At 41.6% G+C, this 18,453-nt stretch overlaps 1 protein-coding gene across 3 annotated transcripts in view; it reads left to right on the top strand.

Annotated features, from left to right (window-relative positions):
* The window catches only part of UEVLD (UEV and lactate/malate dehyrogenase domains), a 44,959-nt gene extending 27,553 nt beyond the window's left edge, over positions 1-17,406 (top strand). For 2 of the 3 annotated variants that reach the window (XM_055143336.1, XM_055143337.1), the window contains 5 exons: positions 2,022-2,192; positions 4,506-4,679; positions 9,436-9,496; positions 11,288-11,411; positions 12,587-17,406. In XM_055143336.1, coding sequence (XP_054999311.1) covers positions 2,022-2,192; positions 4,506-4,679; positions 9,436-9,496; positions 11,288-11,411; positions 12,587-12,754 — 698 coding nt within the window. In that variant the 3' untranslated portion in view covers positions 12,755-17,406. Of the gene's footprint in view, positions 1-2,021; positions 2,193-4,505; positions 4,680-9,435; positions 9,497-11,287; positions 11,412-12,586 lie in introns of those variants that run through there. The other variant, XR_008630775.1, reaches the window with a different exon arrangement.
* The last annotated feature ends 1,047 nt before the right edge of the window (positions 17,407-18,453 follow it).

Below are 18,453 nucleotides of genomic sequence, written 5' to 3'. Positions count from 1 at the left end.
AATCCCCAGCATCCCATATGATCCCCTGAGCACCAGCAGTAATAATTCCTGAGTGCAGAGCCGGGAGTAACCTCTGAGCGTTGCCTGGTATGTCCCCCTCAACACACACAGCAAAGTAAAAAAAAATTTTTTTTAAATAATTAAAAAAAAAAAGATTTTCAAATGATGTTCTCTTTTTGGCATGAAACTTACTTTTGTTTGTTTATTGAGTCATACCTGCAGGATAACATTGGGTTTGTCCTTTCAGCCTTGCCACAGGGAACTTAGTTTACCTTAAAGCAATGTCATTTCTGTATGGACACAGGAAGACAGTTAATATTATGCTTTGTAACTTGGGAGCTGATTGACTCCAATAATATTTACTCCTGGGCATCTTCTTTCTTGACTCAGTGGCATCTTCTTTCTTGACTCAGTTGTCCTTAGTTCCTAGCACCCCAGAAGCAGGGTCCTGATGAGGGACGGAATGGACCCAGGGCAAGCTGTGAGCTACCCTGTCATCAAAATGGGCCAGGCCAAAGCGCCACAATACTCAACTATAAGTTGAGAGCATGGTCATAGACAAATGCTGTCATGATACAAAAGTAACGTTGAGACTAGGACCCTGCTGGGGTTAGGAAGATTAACCTGGCCTGAGGACTGTGGTCTGGAATATATAGTGAGATGTCCTCAGAAAGAACCAAACTTTAAGTTTCATAAATCTTTTACTGTGCTTATACAGAATGACATTGCTAGAAATATTTGAAGTAGATTTACTACAACTATTTAAGTGAATTATTACTATCTGAGGAAGGAAGAAAGCGACATACCCTTGTTTGGATCTCACACTTGAGTGGATCTCCTAGTAATTGGAGTAATCTCCTTAGATGAGATTTTGTTAATCTCCTGGAGAAATGGTCTTACCCTTCTTTGTTAATTTGTTAATATTCAACCCACCTTTGTGTCACCACCCTATGTGATTGTTATATAAACTAAAACTGTAAGAGAAGCAGGGAGAAGAAAGAGAAGGAGAGAGAAGACACAGAAGCAAGAAGGGAAGACATAGAAGCAGCAGAAAAGACACAGAAGCAGAGACAGAGAGTGTTGAAGGAGACCAGAGGAGAGATTACAGAGACAGAGACAGAGACAGAGAGACAGACAGAAGAGAGCACAGTGACACACACAGAAGCAGAGCATAAGGAGGAGCCATCCCAATCCGGTCCATACACAGCGGTTCGAGAGCACCGAACGCAAGCGGGGGCAGGGGGGAGAGAGAGAGAGGGACAGAGAGAGAGAGAGAGAAAGAGAGGGAGAGAGAGAGAGAACCCGTGAAGAACACAACACACACATCACCCCATTCCGTGCACGCACACACTTTTGTAATTTTTTACACATGCCTGGTGGTGCTTAAGGACTACTGACAATGTGCTTAGGTAGGTTTACTCCTGGTGGTGCTTAGGGGAATATGGTACTAGGGATTGATGCCAGATCTCTCATGCAAAGCATATTATCAGCCTGTTGAGCTATCTCTCTTTCTCTCTGGCTCCTGGAATAGAATTTTTTATAAATGCTAGAAGAGCTACTCTACTTGGAGAGGTCAAAGTTCAGAGCCTGACTCCCTTCCTACCAGCCACCTTTCCACTAACTGCCACTCCTCCCAGAGGGTCTGAGTCACTGTTGTGGAAACTACAACTCCTGAACTCATAGTTTAAAATCAGGGCTGCCACTGATTTAATAAGATCATTTTTGTGGGTAGCATATTATTTATTTTTCCTAAGAAAACTCAATGACATTTAAAAAAAGATGATGTCTTTGTAGGCTCTTTAAGTTCTTTGATTAATCTTTACATCTCTCTTCTGCCAGAATTGGGAAAAACTTTTCTTAGTCTTCTGGGGACAGAAAAATCCCAGCCCTTTGTATCCTTCCTTGAAGCTTTCCACTTACCAGGAGGGTTCGGGGTGAGAGTGGGGGTAAGGCCTTCTTAGAAATAAGAACTCGATGAGAACCTCTACCTTCAGCTCCGACTGTTTCTTTTTATTCATCAGATTTGTCTGCCTCTGCTCACTCCAAGGTGGTGATCATCACAGTCAACTCTCTGGGGAATTCTCAGTCCTACCTTGACGTGGTACAGAGCAACGTGGAGCTGTTTCGAGCTCTGGTCCCCGCTCTGGGACATTATAGTCAGCACAGTATCCTGCTTGTGGCATCCCAGCCAGGTGAGAGATTGTATTTTAAATGCATCTGATGACCTCGTCCATTAGTGAATTGCCAGTCGAGGATTATAGCAGTAGCCATGAGGCTAAGTTACAGGGAGAAAACTCAGGTTTGCTTGTGTAATGAACGGTACTGAGCTTCTTTCCTGTCAGCCGGTCATTTCTTATGACTGTCATTGATTCTAATGGGACACATCACAGGGTCTGTAAGGGGCTCTTCTGTTCCAGATTGCTAGCCATGCCTTCCTCAGTGGATGCTGCTTAAACACACTTCCTGCAGCCTCCCCCGCCCCTATCCTACCCCTGCAAATGCAGTGGCTAATGTGAAAACTCTTGTGTTAATTCTTAAATGTCATAAAATGCTCATGAGTGTGCAGAGTGCATTGTTTATTTTTGGGGGGCCTCCCAGGCACTGCTCAGGGGACCCAGGGACCACTTAAGTGCTGTTTGACCAGCTGTGCTGGATAGTTTAATGTTTACACCTGATGATGCAGTGCTGGTTGGACCCAGTGGACCACATCAGGACCATGCCTGGAGAGCCTCAGGAATTGTGTGGTGCCTGGGGTTGATCTGAGGTCTTGTACCTGCAAGGCTTGTGCCCCCGAACCCTGAGCTGCCTCCTAGCCCCATAGTGGACTTTTGGCATTTTATATTTCCAAAATACTTTGAAACTATTTAACTTTAAAAGAAATATTTTAAAATACAGTGGGTAGGGCATTTGCCTTGTAGGCAGCAAAACTGGGTTCGATCCTAGGCATCACATATGGTCCCCTGAACCCCACTGGGGTGGTCCCTGAGCACAGAGCTTCAAGAAGCCTCAAGCACTGTGGGGTGAGGCCACAAAGTTAAAATAAAATAAATATTTTCGAAGAACTATGTGGTACTAGACTTTAGTGAATGGACTTTTGTCTTCCCAGTCTAAGGGTATCACTGTATCACTGTCATCCCATTGCTCATCGTTTTGCTCAAGTGGGCACCAGTAACATCTCCACTGTGGGACTTGTTGTTACAGTTTTTGGCGTATTGAATACGCCACAGGTAGCTTGCCAGGCTCTGCTGTGTAGGCAAGGTACTCTTGATAGCTTGCTGGGCTCTCCGAGAGGGGCAAAGGAATCGAACCTGGGTCGGTGGCATACAAGGCAAATGCCCTACCTGCCATGCTAAGGGTATAGTATTCATTTCACTTGTTTTCCTAATTGGTTGAGGGCCTTTGGTCTCTTTAATTTCTACATCCTTTTGAAATGTCAGAAAAAAATTTTTTTATTTATATCATAGTGTACACTGCTTAGTGATGCTACATAATGCTACATAATGTAAAGTTTAAAAAATTAAAATTCAGCTTGAGAAAGATATTAAAGAGAACTTTGTATTGCTTGTTATAATTTGATAAAAATAATCAGAAAATAGTTCTTTAGAAAAGGGATAAAGTGTGTAAATATTGTTGTATCTCACCATGGAGCCATTAAGCCCTTGTAGAAGAGATTACTAACGTGTTGTTACAGGGTAAGCCTTGTGTGTTTATATTTTCTTATTGAGATTGGTTGACTTCTACCTTACATCCCATCCAATGTGGTGTGCTACTCCTGGTTTATCAGCGTAGAGTTTGAGATGTTATGTGGCCACATGATCTAGGAATTCAAAAATTTTTAGTGGGGTGGTACAACTGGAGTTAAATTTTTAACTGGATGGTGACTTTGGCATCCGGAAGTATCTCTGCAACTTGCTGATCTCTTTTGATATTTATTTATGAGTCTCTGGATCATGGCCAGTTAATGCTTATTTGGCGCCAGAGGCAGTTCATGGGCTTCCACAAGAACAGGGAGATGGGGCTAGAATCCATGAGGGTCTGGAGATTTCAGTCAAAACACCCACATACCTGAGACTTTCAACAGATCAGTTTGCTATAGGGGCAAGTTTGAGGGTGGTTGGGAAAATTGGAAATAATGGTGGTGGGAAGGTGTAACGGTGGTGGGATTGGTGTTGGAATATTGAATAATAAATCATAAACATCTTTATAAAAATACATTAGTTTAAAAATAATAAAAATGAAAGGAATAAAGATAACTTTGATCAATGAAAAAATCAATTATAGGAAATTATTTCTTTTCTACTTGATTCCTATTTGATAGCAAAGCTATATAAAAGCATGCTAAAATTGTTTCATTTTTAATATGATTAAGGATAAATTTTGCTTCAGTGAATTTAAAAGAATATGTAGAAATACTGATAAAGTTATTCAAATGAAAAATGCTTTGTTTAGCTAGGAGTATACTTTTTTTAAGTCTTTTTATTTTTCATCTTGTGTGCACCATCTAGTGGAAATCATGACTTATGTGACATGGAAGCTAAGCGCATTTTCTACAAATCGAGTGATTGGAATTGGATGCAATCTGGATTCACAGAGATTACGATATATCATCTCAAATGTTTTGAAGACACAGACTTCAGGAAATGAAGTATGGGTTATTGGTGAGCAAGGAGAAGATAAAGGTAGGAAATAAATTTTTTTTATATTAATAACTAAATGACCAGTGGTCCTGGTTTTCAAGTATCACTGTGCATGATGTCAGTGGATGGGCTGCAGGATTGTGGAGTGTGGTTGGCTTTTGTTCTGTATTTTAGTGCCTTCTTTGTCACAGGCCCAGTATTGCAAATCAGCTCTTTTGATATATCATTCACATTGTATTTACCTTTCTCTGAGTTTTAAGACTAGGCACAGTCCTTTAGTCAGATCTTATTTTTTCTTTCTCTTCCTCCTCTGCCTCCCTCCCCACTTCCTCACTTGAAAAAAAATGTTTGTGTGTGTGGGGGCAGGGGAGTACTCTGGGACAGGGGTGAGTTTGGGTCTGCAGAGCTTGGAGGCTACTCTCATCTATATTCAGGGCTCTCTTATGTCAGTGTTCAGGGAACCCTGCAAGCAGAGATAGAACCCAGGTCTACTGAATGTGAAACACTTGCTCCGGGCCAGTGCTATAGAACATCCAGTAGGGCATTTACCTTGCATGGGGCCAACCTTGGTTCAATCCCCAGCATCTCATATGAGCCCTTGAGCACTGCTGGGAGTAATTCCTGAGTACAGAGCCAGGAGTAACCCCTGAGCTGCTCGTTGTCGCCAGGGCTCCATCTGGAGAAGGCGTACCGGCTGTACCTCCTCTGTCTGGCTCCCTGGTGTGGCTGGCCCGGTCTGGGGTCCGGAGCATTCTCTGGCCGCATTGCTTACCGGAACGCGGTTGGTAGGGTCTAACCCTACCAACCTCACCTCACAGCATATTTAAGTCTCTCAAGGTCTAGGGCAAACCTCCTCTGTTTATACTATGAATTCTTTTCCAATCACTTCATAGTGGTTTCTTCATTCTTGGTTGAAAGCTATTCTTGGCTGTATGTCAACCATATATTATCTCATGATGCTTATTCTTTTGTTAAGCTGCTGTTTATTCTATTCCAAGTTGAATTGTGTATGTACCTGCTCCTTATTAAAAGCATAAGCTGTTGTTCTTGTCATTGAAGTCATACATTTGCATTACCAAATATTAAATAGTACAAAATTTGCACAGTGAGAAATGTCTTCGTCTATGTCAGACACCCGTAGAAAAAATTATATTTACCTGTTTTTTTCTGTAGCCTTCCATATATATATGTTATGTTCATAAATAAGCTCATATATGCAATATACCTCAGATGTCATATTGTATCTTCATTTTTCCTTATTAATATAACTTGGATATGATTGCATAATAACAGAGATCTCATTTGACCTTTTATTTGGTGAAGGGTGTTTCCTGAGCAGTGCTCAGGGGACCTTGGGGGCAGTCCCAGGGATACTCAGCCTGGTGCGACCTTGGCAATGCTTAGGGGACTGTGTGGAGTCAGGTTCAAATTCAGGGCCTTTCCATGCCAGGGATTCACTACAGTCCTTTGAACTATCTCCCTCATTCAACAAATTTTTTGAAGAGAGATGTTGGACCATACCTGGTAACACTGAAGGGTTATTCCTGCTTATAAGTGACCCCCATTGGGCTTGGGGGACTATATGGGTGCCAGGGTTTCAAACCAGTGTCAGCCACATGCAAGGCAAGCAGCTTACCTCCTTTACTGTCTCTGACCAGTCCCTCTCTCTCTCTGTATATACATGCATATATATATATACGAACGTATATATATGCATATATATGTACAGATATGTATGTATATATGTATGTACATATATATGTACAGAGAGAGAAGCGTGTTCTTTCTATATATAGAGCACTGCCTATTTCATTTCTACTTTTGATTCCTATTTGATATCAAAGTTATGTAAAAGCATAACTTTCCTTCTTTCTGTTTTTTGGGGCAAAACCAGCAGTTCTCAGGACTTACTCTTGGCTCTGTGCTTAGGGATCATTCCTGGTGGCGCTCAGGCGACCATATGGAATGCTGGGGATCAAACCTGGACCAGCTGCATGCAAGACAAGCATCCAATGCTCTGCACTGTACTATTGCTCCAGTCCCATCATTCTTTCCTTTTTATTTTTGATTTTTGTTTTGGGGCCACACCCCGTGATGCTCAGGGCTTACTCCTGGCTCTACACTCAGAGATCACTCCTGGCAGTGCTTGGGGAACCATATGGGGAGCTGGGGTTGAAACCCAAGTTAGCTATGTGCAAGGCAAATGCTCTGTCCACTGTATTATCATCTGGCTTCTTTTTTTTTTTTTTAATTGAATCACCACGAGAAAAGTTACAAAGCTTACAGGCTTAAGCCTCAGTCATACAATGATCAAACACCCATCCCTTCAGCAGTGCACATGTTTCACCACCAAGAACACCCAGTATACCTCCCATTCCCCGCCATCCCCTCCTGTGTGGCTAATGATTTTCACTTTACTCTTTACTTTGATTACATTTGATTACATTCAATATTTCAACAGAAAATACACTATTATTATTTGGAATTTCCCCCCAATAATCAGACCTGCCGAAAAGGCATCATTTGATAATTTGTTTTCCATTGCTGAGGATAAAGAGCATTTGAGGTCTTGATAAATAAAGAGCATATGAGGCTGTTGTGGCCGTGTGGTTTTGGATTTCTGGTATTTTAGTAATTAAGTCCAGAGAAATTTCTGCCAGAAGTTGCGTCACTGCAAGCTTGTACCTCTGTTTAGCGGACTCTTACAGATGGCAGTCACCACGCTGCTGCTGAAAGGAGCGGCCACGAGAGAAGAACCTTTCCCCTTCTGGGGCGGCATGGGGCTGTAGCTTAGTTCACAGTCTAGGGGCATTTCTGCGAGAAGCCACTGAGTTCCAAAATTAGTTAGTGGGCCTCTGGGATCATGGTCGTTCTGGCTTTCTTTTTAACTACCGAATATACCAAAGTATTTAAGCTATCTCCCTAATAAGTTACAGTATTTTGGGGTTTTGAGGTTTTTTTTTTTTAGCCACACCTGGCAGTGCACAGGGCTTACTCCTGACTTGGTGCTCAGGGATCATTCCTGTGGGCTCAGGGGACCAACCATATGGAATACTGGGGATCAAACCCAGATCAGCCACATACAAGACAAGCTCCTTATCCACTGAACTATCTCTCTGGTCACATAAATTACAATTTTTTTAAAAACTAAGAATTTCAAAATATGGTTGTATTAATATCTCAAATCAAAAAGAAAATAAAGGATGGTATGACTTTAGTAAAAGGTAAAAGTCTAAGGGAAATAAAAGCACGAAGAAGGGATATGGGGATTTTATTTTGAGCTCTCAAGTGGGAACTAGAAATAGAGGAATGTAGGTGTATTCAAATTAGGGTCAAATGTAGTATAACAGGATATTCAATGTATATAGAATACAGTCTTTATTATTTAAAGACTGTATACAGTCGAAGCAAACGTTCCTGGATCTCGCCAACTAAGAACATTGCCAATGCCACTGAAACTGCCCCTGTGTGTCTCCCAGTCCACCTCCCTTTCCCCTGCCTTGATGCTACTTTCAAATCGCTTTTTACCTTGGGCCACAAGGGCCTGTGGTGTTTGACGCAACAGCTCTCGGGAGTTTTGTGCTTTTTGGCATCCATGTGGTTCTGGGGATTGAACTCAAGACCACACACATGCAAGGCATGTTGGTCTGTCATTTAAACCTTTCCAAAACCTAGATCACTTCTTACCCTCTCTTCTATTTTGTTTCAAAGATGTTGCAGGTGTACTTACTGGATACTGAAGCCAGAGATGGCTTAGGGGCTCCCTCTGCTGGTAGACACAACTGGTTCTGCTTTTTGTGAACCGTGACATTCTAGTTACAGTGACTATTACAATTTTGCTTTTGTTTTGGGGGTGCCACCCCTTACTATGTTCAGGGTCTGCTCCTGGCTCATTGACAGGAGTTCGCTCCCAGTTGTGCCTGGGAGACCATGTGTTGCTCAAGCATGTGTATCAGCCCTTTGAGCTCTCTCTCTGCCCCTACTGTGCATTAAATGCTTTGCATATCACATTTAAATTTTACAATCAGGGGCCTGAGAGATTTACAGCATGTGTGGCACTTGCCCAACACATAGCCAACCTGGGTTCAATCCCTGGCACCGCATATGGTCCTCCTGAGCACCACTTGGAGTGATCCCCTGAGCACAGAGCCAGAAGTAAACCCTGAACAAGCCAGGTGTGGCCAATAAATAAACAAATACATTTTATGAACATTCTGTAAAGGAGGTGGTGGTTTTCCAGAGTAGTAGATGCGGAAGATTAAGACTCAATGAGAGTAAATAATTTGCCCAAGTTACACATTTACTAAGGACTGAACTGAGATGTGAACCCTGGCCTGACTCCAAAGCTGTTTTGTTTTCTGTTAATCTGATAATGTATCCAAAGCATTCAGTATGGTGTGTAGCACAAAGTCAGCATTTGGTAAATGGTAGAGCTCTTATTACACTTGTCAGTAGGATGGTGGTGAAAGAAAATTGGCAGTATAAGGAAGAAAGCTTGTAAGACTATGCTTTGCAGTGAAGCAACATTAGGATTTGGAAGCACATTAAAAGAATAGCTGGTATGTAAGTACATTATTGCCCTCAAGTATTTTCTTCTTCTTCTTCTTCTTTTTTTGTTTTTGTTTTTGGGCCACACCCTTCAGGGTTCCTGGCTCTGTGCTCAAAGATCACTCCTGGTGACCATATTTCAACACCCACAGGGGGCAACATCTCCCATTTTGGGAAAAACTGGTTTGTTACATCTTAGTGTTAAAAGAGTTATTGACAAAATGTAATTAATTTTTCATTTTATTTTTAGTGCCCATATGGGGTAGCCAGGATGTAATGAGTCATAACTCTCAGGTGCAGTTGTCCAACAGGTAATGCTGGCTGTTCACTTGCATTTATCTAACTAAAAAATCATATATTCATGACTAACATATTAGGCTATTTTACTAGCATGTTCTTACTAAGTGTTGCACAAAAAACTAGGTAGTACAGACCAATCCGGAAGCAAAAGTGTTTTTTATTCCTTTATTTCTTAACTAAAACTAGTTCTAAGTGTGCTTTGCCAAATACTTTAGACACACAAGTGACAGAGTAGAATAGTTCCTATTTTGTAGGCTGATTCATTCTTATATCTAAATATCTGCAGATATTGAGAATTTTCTAAGTGTAGACCAAAATTTGCTGAAACCACTTAAAAAGATTATTTTGGGGGGGCTGGAGCTATAGCACAGTGGGTAGGGCATTTGCCTTGCACGCGGCCGACCCGGGTTGTAATCCCAGCATCCCATATGATCCCCTGAGCACCGCCAGGGGTAATTCCTGAGTGAAGAGCCAGGAGTAAACCCTGTGCATCGCCGGGTGTCACACCCGGTGATGCTCAGGGGGTTACTCCTGGCTTTGCACTCAGGAACTACTCCTGGCGGTGCTCAGGCAACCGTAGGGGATGCTGGGAATCTAACCCGGGTCACCCGCATGCAAGGCAGACGCCTACCTGCCATGCTATCACTATCACTCTAGCCCCTAATATGCATTTATTAATCACACACAAATACAACTGAAAATTCACCTAATGTGAATGGATAAACCATTATAAATTTAGGCAAAAGCAAAGTACAAGGAACAGATCCTTATTTTTGCCTCTGTTCAGAGACTTTTCAGGGATTTAGGCCCTATAGATTGGGACTCTAGGTTCTGTTTCTTTTCTTTTCTTGTTTTATTTTGGGGGCCATATCCAACATTGCGCAGGGTATTTTTTTTTTCTTTTTGGGTCACACCCAGCGATGCACAGGGGTTACTCCTGGCTCTACACTCAGGAATTACTCCTGGCAGTGCTCAGGGGACCATATGGGATGCTGGGATTCGAACCCGGGTCGGCCGTGTGCAAGGCAAACGCCCTACCCACTGTGTGCGCAGGGTTTTCTATAGGGTCGCTCGGGGGTCATTCTGATATTGTGGGGGCAGATCACATGGGTTTGGCGGCATGCAAGGCAAGCACCTTACTCCCTGTACTGTCTCTTCAGCCTCTGAACTGTCTTTCCATTTATAGCTATAGGTTTGTGCTATTTATATTATCTTGCAACTTGTTTTCCTCTAAATACATATTGGCACTCTTCTATATTATAGACATTATTCTTCTGCCTTATACCTCTCAAGTGCTATATTGTACTTTACTTACCTGGTCCTTTTTTGATAAGTTCTTCCCAAAATTTTTGCCGTCACAAACAAGACAGACATGCTTGTTAAGTGTATATTTGCATACTTAAGCATACTGCTGTTGGATAAATCCCTAAAAGAGGATCTTTCCTCCTGAAAGATCATCACTTTATATTTAGTTATGGGATTGTCTGTTCCTCTGAAGCTTTTAAATAGGGCATAATGTATCTTAAAATCATTATAATTTTGATAGGCAAAGCTAGTATATTAGGCCATACTTAAATATTAGCGATGATAAACACTAATATTTTGTTTCTAAGCCATCTGTATCTTCCCTGTTAAATGCCTCCAAGCATAATCATTAGATTTTATGTGCATTTTCTAAAAATTGCTGTAAACCTTTGTCTTAAATATATCTTAACTTCTAAACAGAACGTAAGACTCAGTGTGCTTATCTTGGACATTTTCTATAATCATAGTTTTGTTTTTGTTTTTGTCCCTCTTTCTAGAGCCATGGAACTGTTAAGGGTAAAAGGCCAAAGATCCTGGTCTGTTGGACTATCAGTAGCTGACCTGGTTGACAGTATTGTAAACGATAAAAAGAAAGTGCATTCTGTATCCGTTTTAGCCAAGGTAATTGCTCTTCTCATTCTTTCATTGTATTTGTTAACATGTATATATTTTTTATTTTTTTTTGCTTTTTGGGTCACACCTGGCGATGCACAGGGGCTACTCCTGGCTCTGCACTCAGGAACCACCCCTGGCCGTGCTCAGGGGACCATATGGGATGCTGGGATTTGAACCCGGGTCGGCCGCGTGCAAGGCAAACGCCCTACCCGCTGTGCTATCGCTCCAGCCCCTGTTAACATGTATATTTAACTAGGGAAAAAAAAACTTGCCCACTCTATCTAACCCAATTGTCTTTAGTATCACCAACATGAGAGGAACATGCTGGAGGGGAGACAGTCTGATCCAAGCCCTGTCCTGCTAGGCCATCGCAGCCTGGACTCCAACTGCCCAGGTTGCCACTCTATTATAATTGTGTGGCATCCTCCTGAACCGTTGCTATATCTCGTAAGCAACTTCTTATCATTACCAATTCAGCCAATCAGGTGATGTGCTGATGTGCTGGCTGAGGTCTTAGCTGTTCCAAGATAGTTTGCCTTTAGCACCGTTTCTCCACCAAAAGGCCCCCAACATACAGCTCAAATAAGGCACAATGTTGAAATAAATTTCCTTGAAAGCATAGTCATATCAAAAGAGAAATAAATCATGAAAAGGAAATTAAAAACCACTTACTATGTTTGACTTGACCAGCACCTCGTACAGGGAACCCACGAGACAGTTTTTTTTTTTTTTTTTTTTTTTTGCTTTTTGGGTCACACCCGGCGATGCACAGGGGTTACTCCTGGTTCTACACTCAGGAATTACCCCTGGCGGTGCTCAGGGGACCATATGGGATGCTGGGAATCGAACCTGGGTCAGCCTGGGTCAGCCTCATGCAAGGCAAGCGCCCTACCCGATGTGCTATTGCTCCAGCCCCCAGAGACAGTTTTTTTTTTTTTCTTAGCCTCTAACTGGCTACCCAGTTTTTCGAGGGGCTAGCTTACCTAACCGTAAAAGAAATATTTTTTTGCCAAGTTCTTGCCATCTCACAAAATGTTTCTGAAATGACTTCAATTTAGAAAATAAATGAACAAAAATGTTTTAAGTTCACATTTGAACAAAGCAAGATAGTTAAAAATATTAATTTAATACTATTGTTATAAGTTACAAATATTTATAATCCCACGTTTTTCTCATTTCAGGGACATTATGATATAAACAATGAAGTGTTTTTAAGTTTGCCTTGCGTTCTTGGAACTAGTGGAATATGTGAAGTCTTGCAAACCACAGCCAGAGAAGATGCAGTAACTGAGAAACTTCAAAGCAGTGCCTCATCCATCTATGGTCTCCAGCAACAGTTAAAAGTTTGATTCTTAAGTCTAGTTACATGAAAAGTAGGGTTATTTAATTTTGCCAGCATAAATTAGGGTTGAGAACTTCTATCTTATTACTTACCTTTATAAATTGCTGGGCTAAGGTAGATGGTTTCTTGATTAGCTGCCTAATTTGAATCCTTAGGGAGTTAGATAATGAGGGGGTGGAAAGCTAATTTTCTTTGTTCTTGAGATCTGTATACTGTTCCTCACACCTGTAACAGATGGTTACCTGAAATATGCATCATTTATAATTATGTCAGTTAAAATTCATATTCAGCTTTTGGGGAATATTTTGGTTTTTCAGTTGTTTCTGTTTACTTTATTGTGGTACTCAGGAGCTATTCCTGGCTTAGGAGTCTCTTCTACTGGTACTGGAGGACGAAAATGATGCTGGGGGTCAAACTTGGGCCTCCAGCATATAAAACATGTACACCGGTTCTCTGAGCTATCTCCCAGGTCATTGGAATATTTTGGAAGTAATAATTTTTTTAAGAGAAAGTTGCTTTTTCACTGTTAGTCTATTAAGCAAGATAAGCTGAAGATCCAGTATGGACTTACAAAATTTGTGTTGGGTGTATGTTTAAGGATCCACTACTGAAGATATTAATGTTTTGGGTTTGTTTTTTTTAATGCAGTTGGGGTGGGGGTCAGAGCCATAGTACACAGGGTAGGGCACTTGCTTTGTATGTGGTCAACCCAAGTTTGATCCCTGACATCCCATATGGTCCCCTGAGTACCATCGGGGGTGATCCCTATGCACTGCCAGGTGTGGCCCAGAAACAAAAACCAAACAAACCAAAGCCAGGAAGTTGGGGTGGGGAGTGTGGAGAGATAGTACAGCAGGTAAGGCTTTCACCTTGCATGCAACAGACTGGATTTGATCCCAGATGCCCCGTAGGGTTCCCCTACCCCACCAGGAGTGACCCTTGAGCATAGAAACAGGAGTCATCCCTGAGAACAGCCAGGTATGGCCCACAGGCAAAGATATTATTTTAATTTAGAAAAAAGTTTTTAATAGGAGGCTGGAGAGATAGTACAGCAGGTGATATAGGCGGGTAGGGCTTACATGTGCCTTACATCTGGCCAACTCAGGTTTGATCCCTGGCATCCCGTATGATCCCCTAGCGCTGCCAGGAGTAATCTCTGAGTGCACAGCCAGGAGTAAATCCTGAGCACCTCTGGGTGTGGCCCCTGAACCACAAATAATAATAATAATAATAATAATAATAATAATAATAATGTGCTGTTGGTAGTAATAGTAAAATATCTTATTCTTTTTCAAAATAATTGTACATACTGAAAAAAGGGGAATAATTTTCTATGCACTTTAAAGTAGTAAAAGGGAAAGTGAAAAAGTTAATATAAGAAGAAAAAGTATTAATTTCTAGTGAAACTGGAAATTTTCTACAACTTCTTAGACTATGTAAGATTTCCAACAAGTATTTTTGGGGGCCTGAATGATAATATAGTGAGTAGAGAACTTGCCTTGCATGTCACTGATATAAATTCAATCCCCGGGGATCCCATGTGGTCCCCTAGACCCTTGAGCCAGGAGTGCCAGGAATAATCCCTGAACACTGCCAGGAATGGCCCTCCCCCCCAAAAAAAAGTATTTTTAGAAATATTTATTTAGAAATACTCACATGAAACGCCCTGGGTAAACAAACAAACATAGCTCTTGGGCCTGAAATATCTCAGTGGTGGGGAGCCTGTCTTGCATCCGTGAGACTGAAAATTTGATTCCGTACACGACCCTCATTACTGATCACAGTCCCCAGCACTGCCAGGGTGATCCCCAGCACCCCAAGTATGTGAACCTTACATACCAGTGACAACAAAAACAACAAAAAAGGGAAGGAAAGGAATAATAGACTCATCTTAAGAGGGAGCACTGAGTGGATTTTTCTGAGCAAATCTTTAGATACTCTTGAATAAATAATCCAGAGAATATACATGTCAGTGATGGGCTAATAGCATTTTATGAAAAGTAGCTTATTATTACTTATGTGACTAATAGTAACTAAGGACATTAACACTTAGATTTCATGTGAGTGATAAGCACTATTGCCCTAGGTCTTAGGGATAAGGGCATTTATCTATATAGCCACTACTGATTTTTAAGCGCTAGAAAGAAGAAAAAGCCTACCAACCAAAATAGTTGCCACAGCACCCAAAAACTGGGATTCTGTACATTGTGGAAGCTTTTTCCATTTTCCTATAGGGGTGGGCCTTTTTCTCCCCCTAATTTTTGGAAAGATTAATTCACTGGCTTTTTAGACTTGCCCTCAACAAATAGCAGCAAGGACTACACACTAAGGGAAGTTTTTATTTATTTTGTATATCTGTGTTTAGTCGTTCAGATAATGATAACTGGGAAGCTGCTACCTACCAGGTACTATACTAACTACTGTAGTGGTGAGCAAAACTGGGCTAGGTGTAAGTCTTCATGCATCATCTAGCACAGGAGACAGTGTAATCAATCACCGGGTAGTGTAGAACTGTCATTAGTACTGTGGAGATACTCAGGCCTTTGGAGGCATTTTACTGGGGAATCCAAACCTGATTGGAGAAGACAGGAGCAAGGTGGTTTACAAGGACAGACACATCCTGGGGAGAAAGGAAACACACTAATCCTGATTTAGTACACAATGGATGCTTAGAATAATGAATTTAAACTATAGAAGGGTGAAGGGGAAGCTAGGGGCAAAAATGTTTGCCTTGCAATGTTTGAGGCAAGTTTAGTGCCTCATTTCTCACCATATGTGCAGAATGAAGCACTGGCCTTTTTGCAGTCTGGGGTCCCTGGCACTACATTTCCTCGACACCTCCCTCCTTCCTTCCTTCCTTCCTTCCTTCCTTCCTTCCTTCCTTCCTTCCTTCCTTCCTTCCTTCCTTCCTTCCTTCCTTCCTTCCTTCCTTCCTTCCTTCCTTCCTTCCTTCCTTCCTTCCTTCCTTCCTTCCTTCCTTCCTTCCTTCCTTCCTTCCTTCCTTCCTTCCTTCCTTCCTTCCTTCCTTCCTTCCTTCCTTCCCTCTCTCTCTGTCCCTCTCTCTCCCTTCCTCTCTCTCTCTCTCTCCCTACTCTCTCTTTTCTCCTTCTCCTCTCTCTCCAAGAAAAATAAGAATGAAAGAAAGAAAAGAAATTAACCTTTTTAAAAAATTTTTTGCAGGGGGTGGGGGAAGAAGAGAATTAATATCACTGGACTGGAGCCATAGCACAGTGCGTAGGGCATTTGCAACCGATCTGGGTTCGATTCCTCTGTCCCTCTTGGAGAGCCTGAGAGTGTCCCGCCCGCACAGCAGAGCTGGCAAGCTACCCGTGGCATATTTGATATGACAAGAACAGTAAGAACAAGTCTCGCAATGGAGACGTTACTGGTGCCTGCTCGAGCAAATTGATGAACAAGGGATGACAGTGCTACCGTGCTACAGTTGTTCCTCCTTACTCTCTGTTAAAATCATGCAGATTCCTCATATATCCTCACACTCACACTCTTCATATATCCTCACACTCAAGTACCTGGAATGATGGATACTGTGCTAATTAAACTGGTGATGATGTGCAATAATAAAGACTCTGTGCTCAGGGATCACTCATAGTGGGACAGGGTCCAAGTGAGGTACCAGGGATCGTTACCTGGGTTGGCCACATGCAAGGTAACTACTCTACCCTCTGTACTATTGCTCTGGCTTTGATAGTTTCTGCTAATTTCTTATTTATTTTGGATCCACCCCCAGCAGTGTTCAAGGTTGTGTGCTCAGGAGTCCTTCCTTGCAGCACTCAGGGTGCCATATGCAGTGCCAAGGATTCAAACTGGGGTCAGGTTCTGTGCAGCACAAGTGCCTTACCTGTACTATCTATCCATCCTTGGTCCATGCTGGTTTTTTTTTTTTTTTTTTTGCTTTTTGGGTCACACCTGGCGATGCACAGGGGTTACTCCTGGCTCTGCACTCAGGAACTACACCTGGCCATGCTCAGGGGACCATATGGGATGCTAGGATTTGAACCCGGGTCGGCCGCGTGCAAGGCAAACGCCCTACCCGCTGTGCTGTCTCTCCAGCCCCATGCTGGGGTTATTTGACCATGCTGGGATTATTACTCCTACCAGTACTTAGGAGTCATTCCTGGGGGTGCTTGGAGTACTGTGTAGCACTGGAGATAGAATTCAGCATACAAAACATAAGCTCTAGCCCTTTGAGCTATCTCCCTGACTCTCTACTATTAGTACACTCTTGAAAAATAACTACCTATAGGACAATATATAATAAATGACTTCTCAAGAATTGACCACATTAATTATATTTTTACAAGTGTCAACTCAACATATTCTTACTAAGCATCTACTGTTATTCCAGGTACTATGTTAAGTTAGAATCTGAGTTTTCAAAGATGGGTAATATTTCTTTGCCTGTGGAAACCCACAACATGGAAATAATTGTCAGCTATTTCCTTGAATAGTGAATATTGTCAATCATGTTGTAATTTCCATGCATAAGAATACCACGACCACTTACTATAATCTGGTGATAATTTGATTTTCATGATGCTGTCTCAAAATGCCTTGATATTTTTGCAGAGATAAGTTTTCACACTGTAATTTTCTTTGTATTTATTGAATAGTAAATAAACCTTTGCTTTGAAACTAGAAGATGCCTAACTTATAGAGTCCATATTCAGATTGAGGAGAAAATTTCTTTCATATAATTCATAAAGCATTCCGGATATTTAATTATTTTAAGTGACTTTGAGTGAAAATTAAGACAGAATTTTGTTGTTCTGAAAATCTTAAAAAAATTATTTTTAGGAAGAAAACTTTAATGTATTGCTGGCTTTTCAAATTGATAAAAGGATAGTTAGTTTCACTGAAGGTACTTTCCTAAATAAACTGTAAAACTGAGTAATACTGACTTTTAAAAAGTTTGACCCCAGGACTAAAGAGATAGTACAGGGGTTAAGGTGCTTGCCTTGCATGCAGAGGACCCTGGCTAATACCCTAGTTCGGTTCTTAGCACTGTGTGGGTCCCCCAATCACACTGGATATGCCCTCTCTCCCAAACCACAACCCCTCCCAATAAAGTTTGATTTCAGCCACTACTAGGTAGGCCATGGTAGCCCCCAAGTATTGATGCCAAATGCTGGGACTCATGGGAACATTGGCAGGACCAAGTAGTCCCCGAAGTCTCCTGAATATGGCTTGGGAGCACAAAAGCAAAAACAAAAGAAATTTGAGAACTTCACTGTTTTTAAGTGGCATATAAGCAATGCAGTGGAAAGATCAGATAGCTATCTGAATGATTTGGTTATAATTCTTTATCCATCTCCAAAAAAATGTTAGACGTTACTATCGCTTTTATTGGGTCTTGCACCAATTTACAATGTTTCCACATGATTTAGTGAAACCCTCTTTGTATCTACCACCTTCGTTGGATGCCAATTTAGAAGGGAATACTATTCGTTCCTCATTGGCACTCTGCTAAAATCATTCAGATTCTTCACACATCCTCACACTCAAGCATTATAATACCTTGGATGATAGTGTGCTTATTAAACTGGTGATGTGCAATAATAATGGCTAATATAAACTGCCATGAAGAACTTTCATGGAAGTAGAAGTTCAACTGAATACAGCACTGTACAGCAGCAAGCGACCAAAGACGCACTTGCCTTCAAAGACTCGATCTTTGACGGTGGAAAG

The sequence above is a fragment of the Sorex araneus genome, chromosome 6, assembly GCF_027595985.1.
Source record: "Sorex araneus isolate mSorAra2 chromosome 6, mSorAra2.pri, whole genome shotgun sequence".
Taxonomy (NCBI): Eukaryota; Metazoa; Chordata; class Mammalia; order Eulipotyphla; family Soricidae; genus Sorex; species Sorex araneus.
The sequence above is the reverse complement of the archived record's forward strand: the minus strand, read 5'-3'. Positions and strand labels throughout refer to the sequence as shown.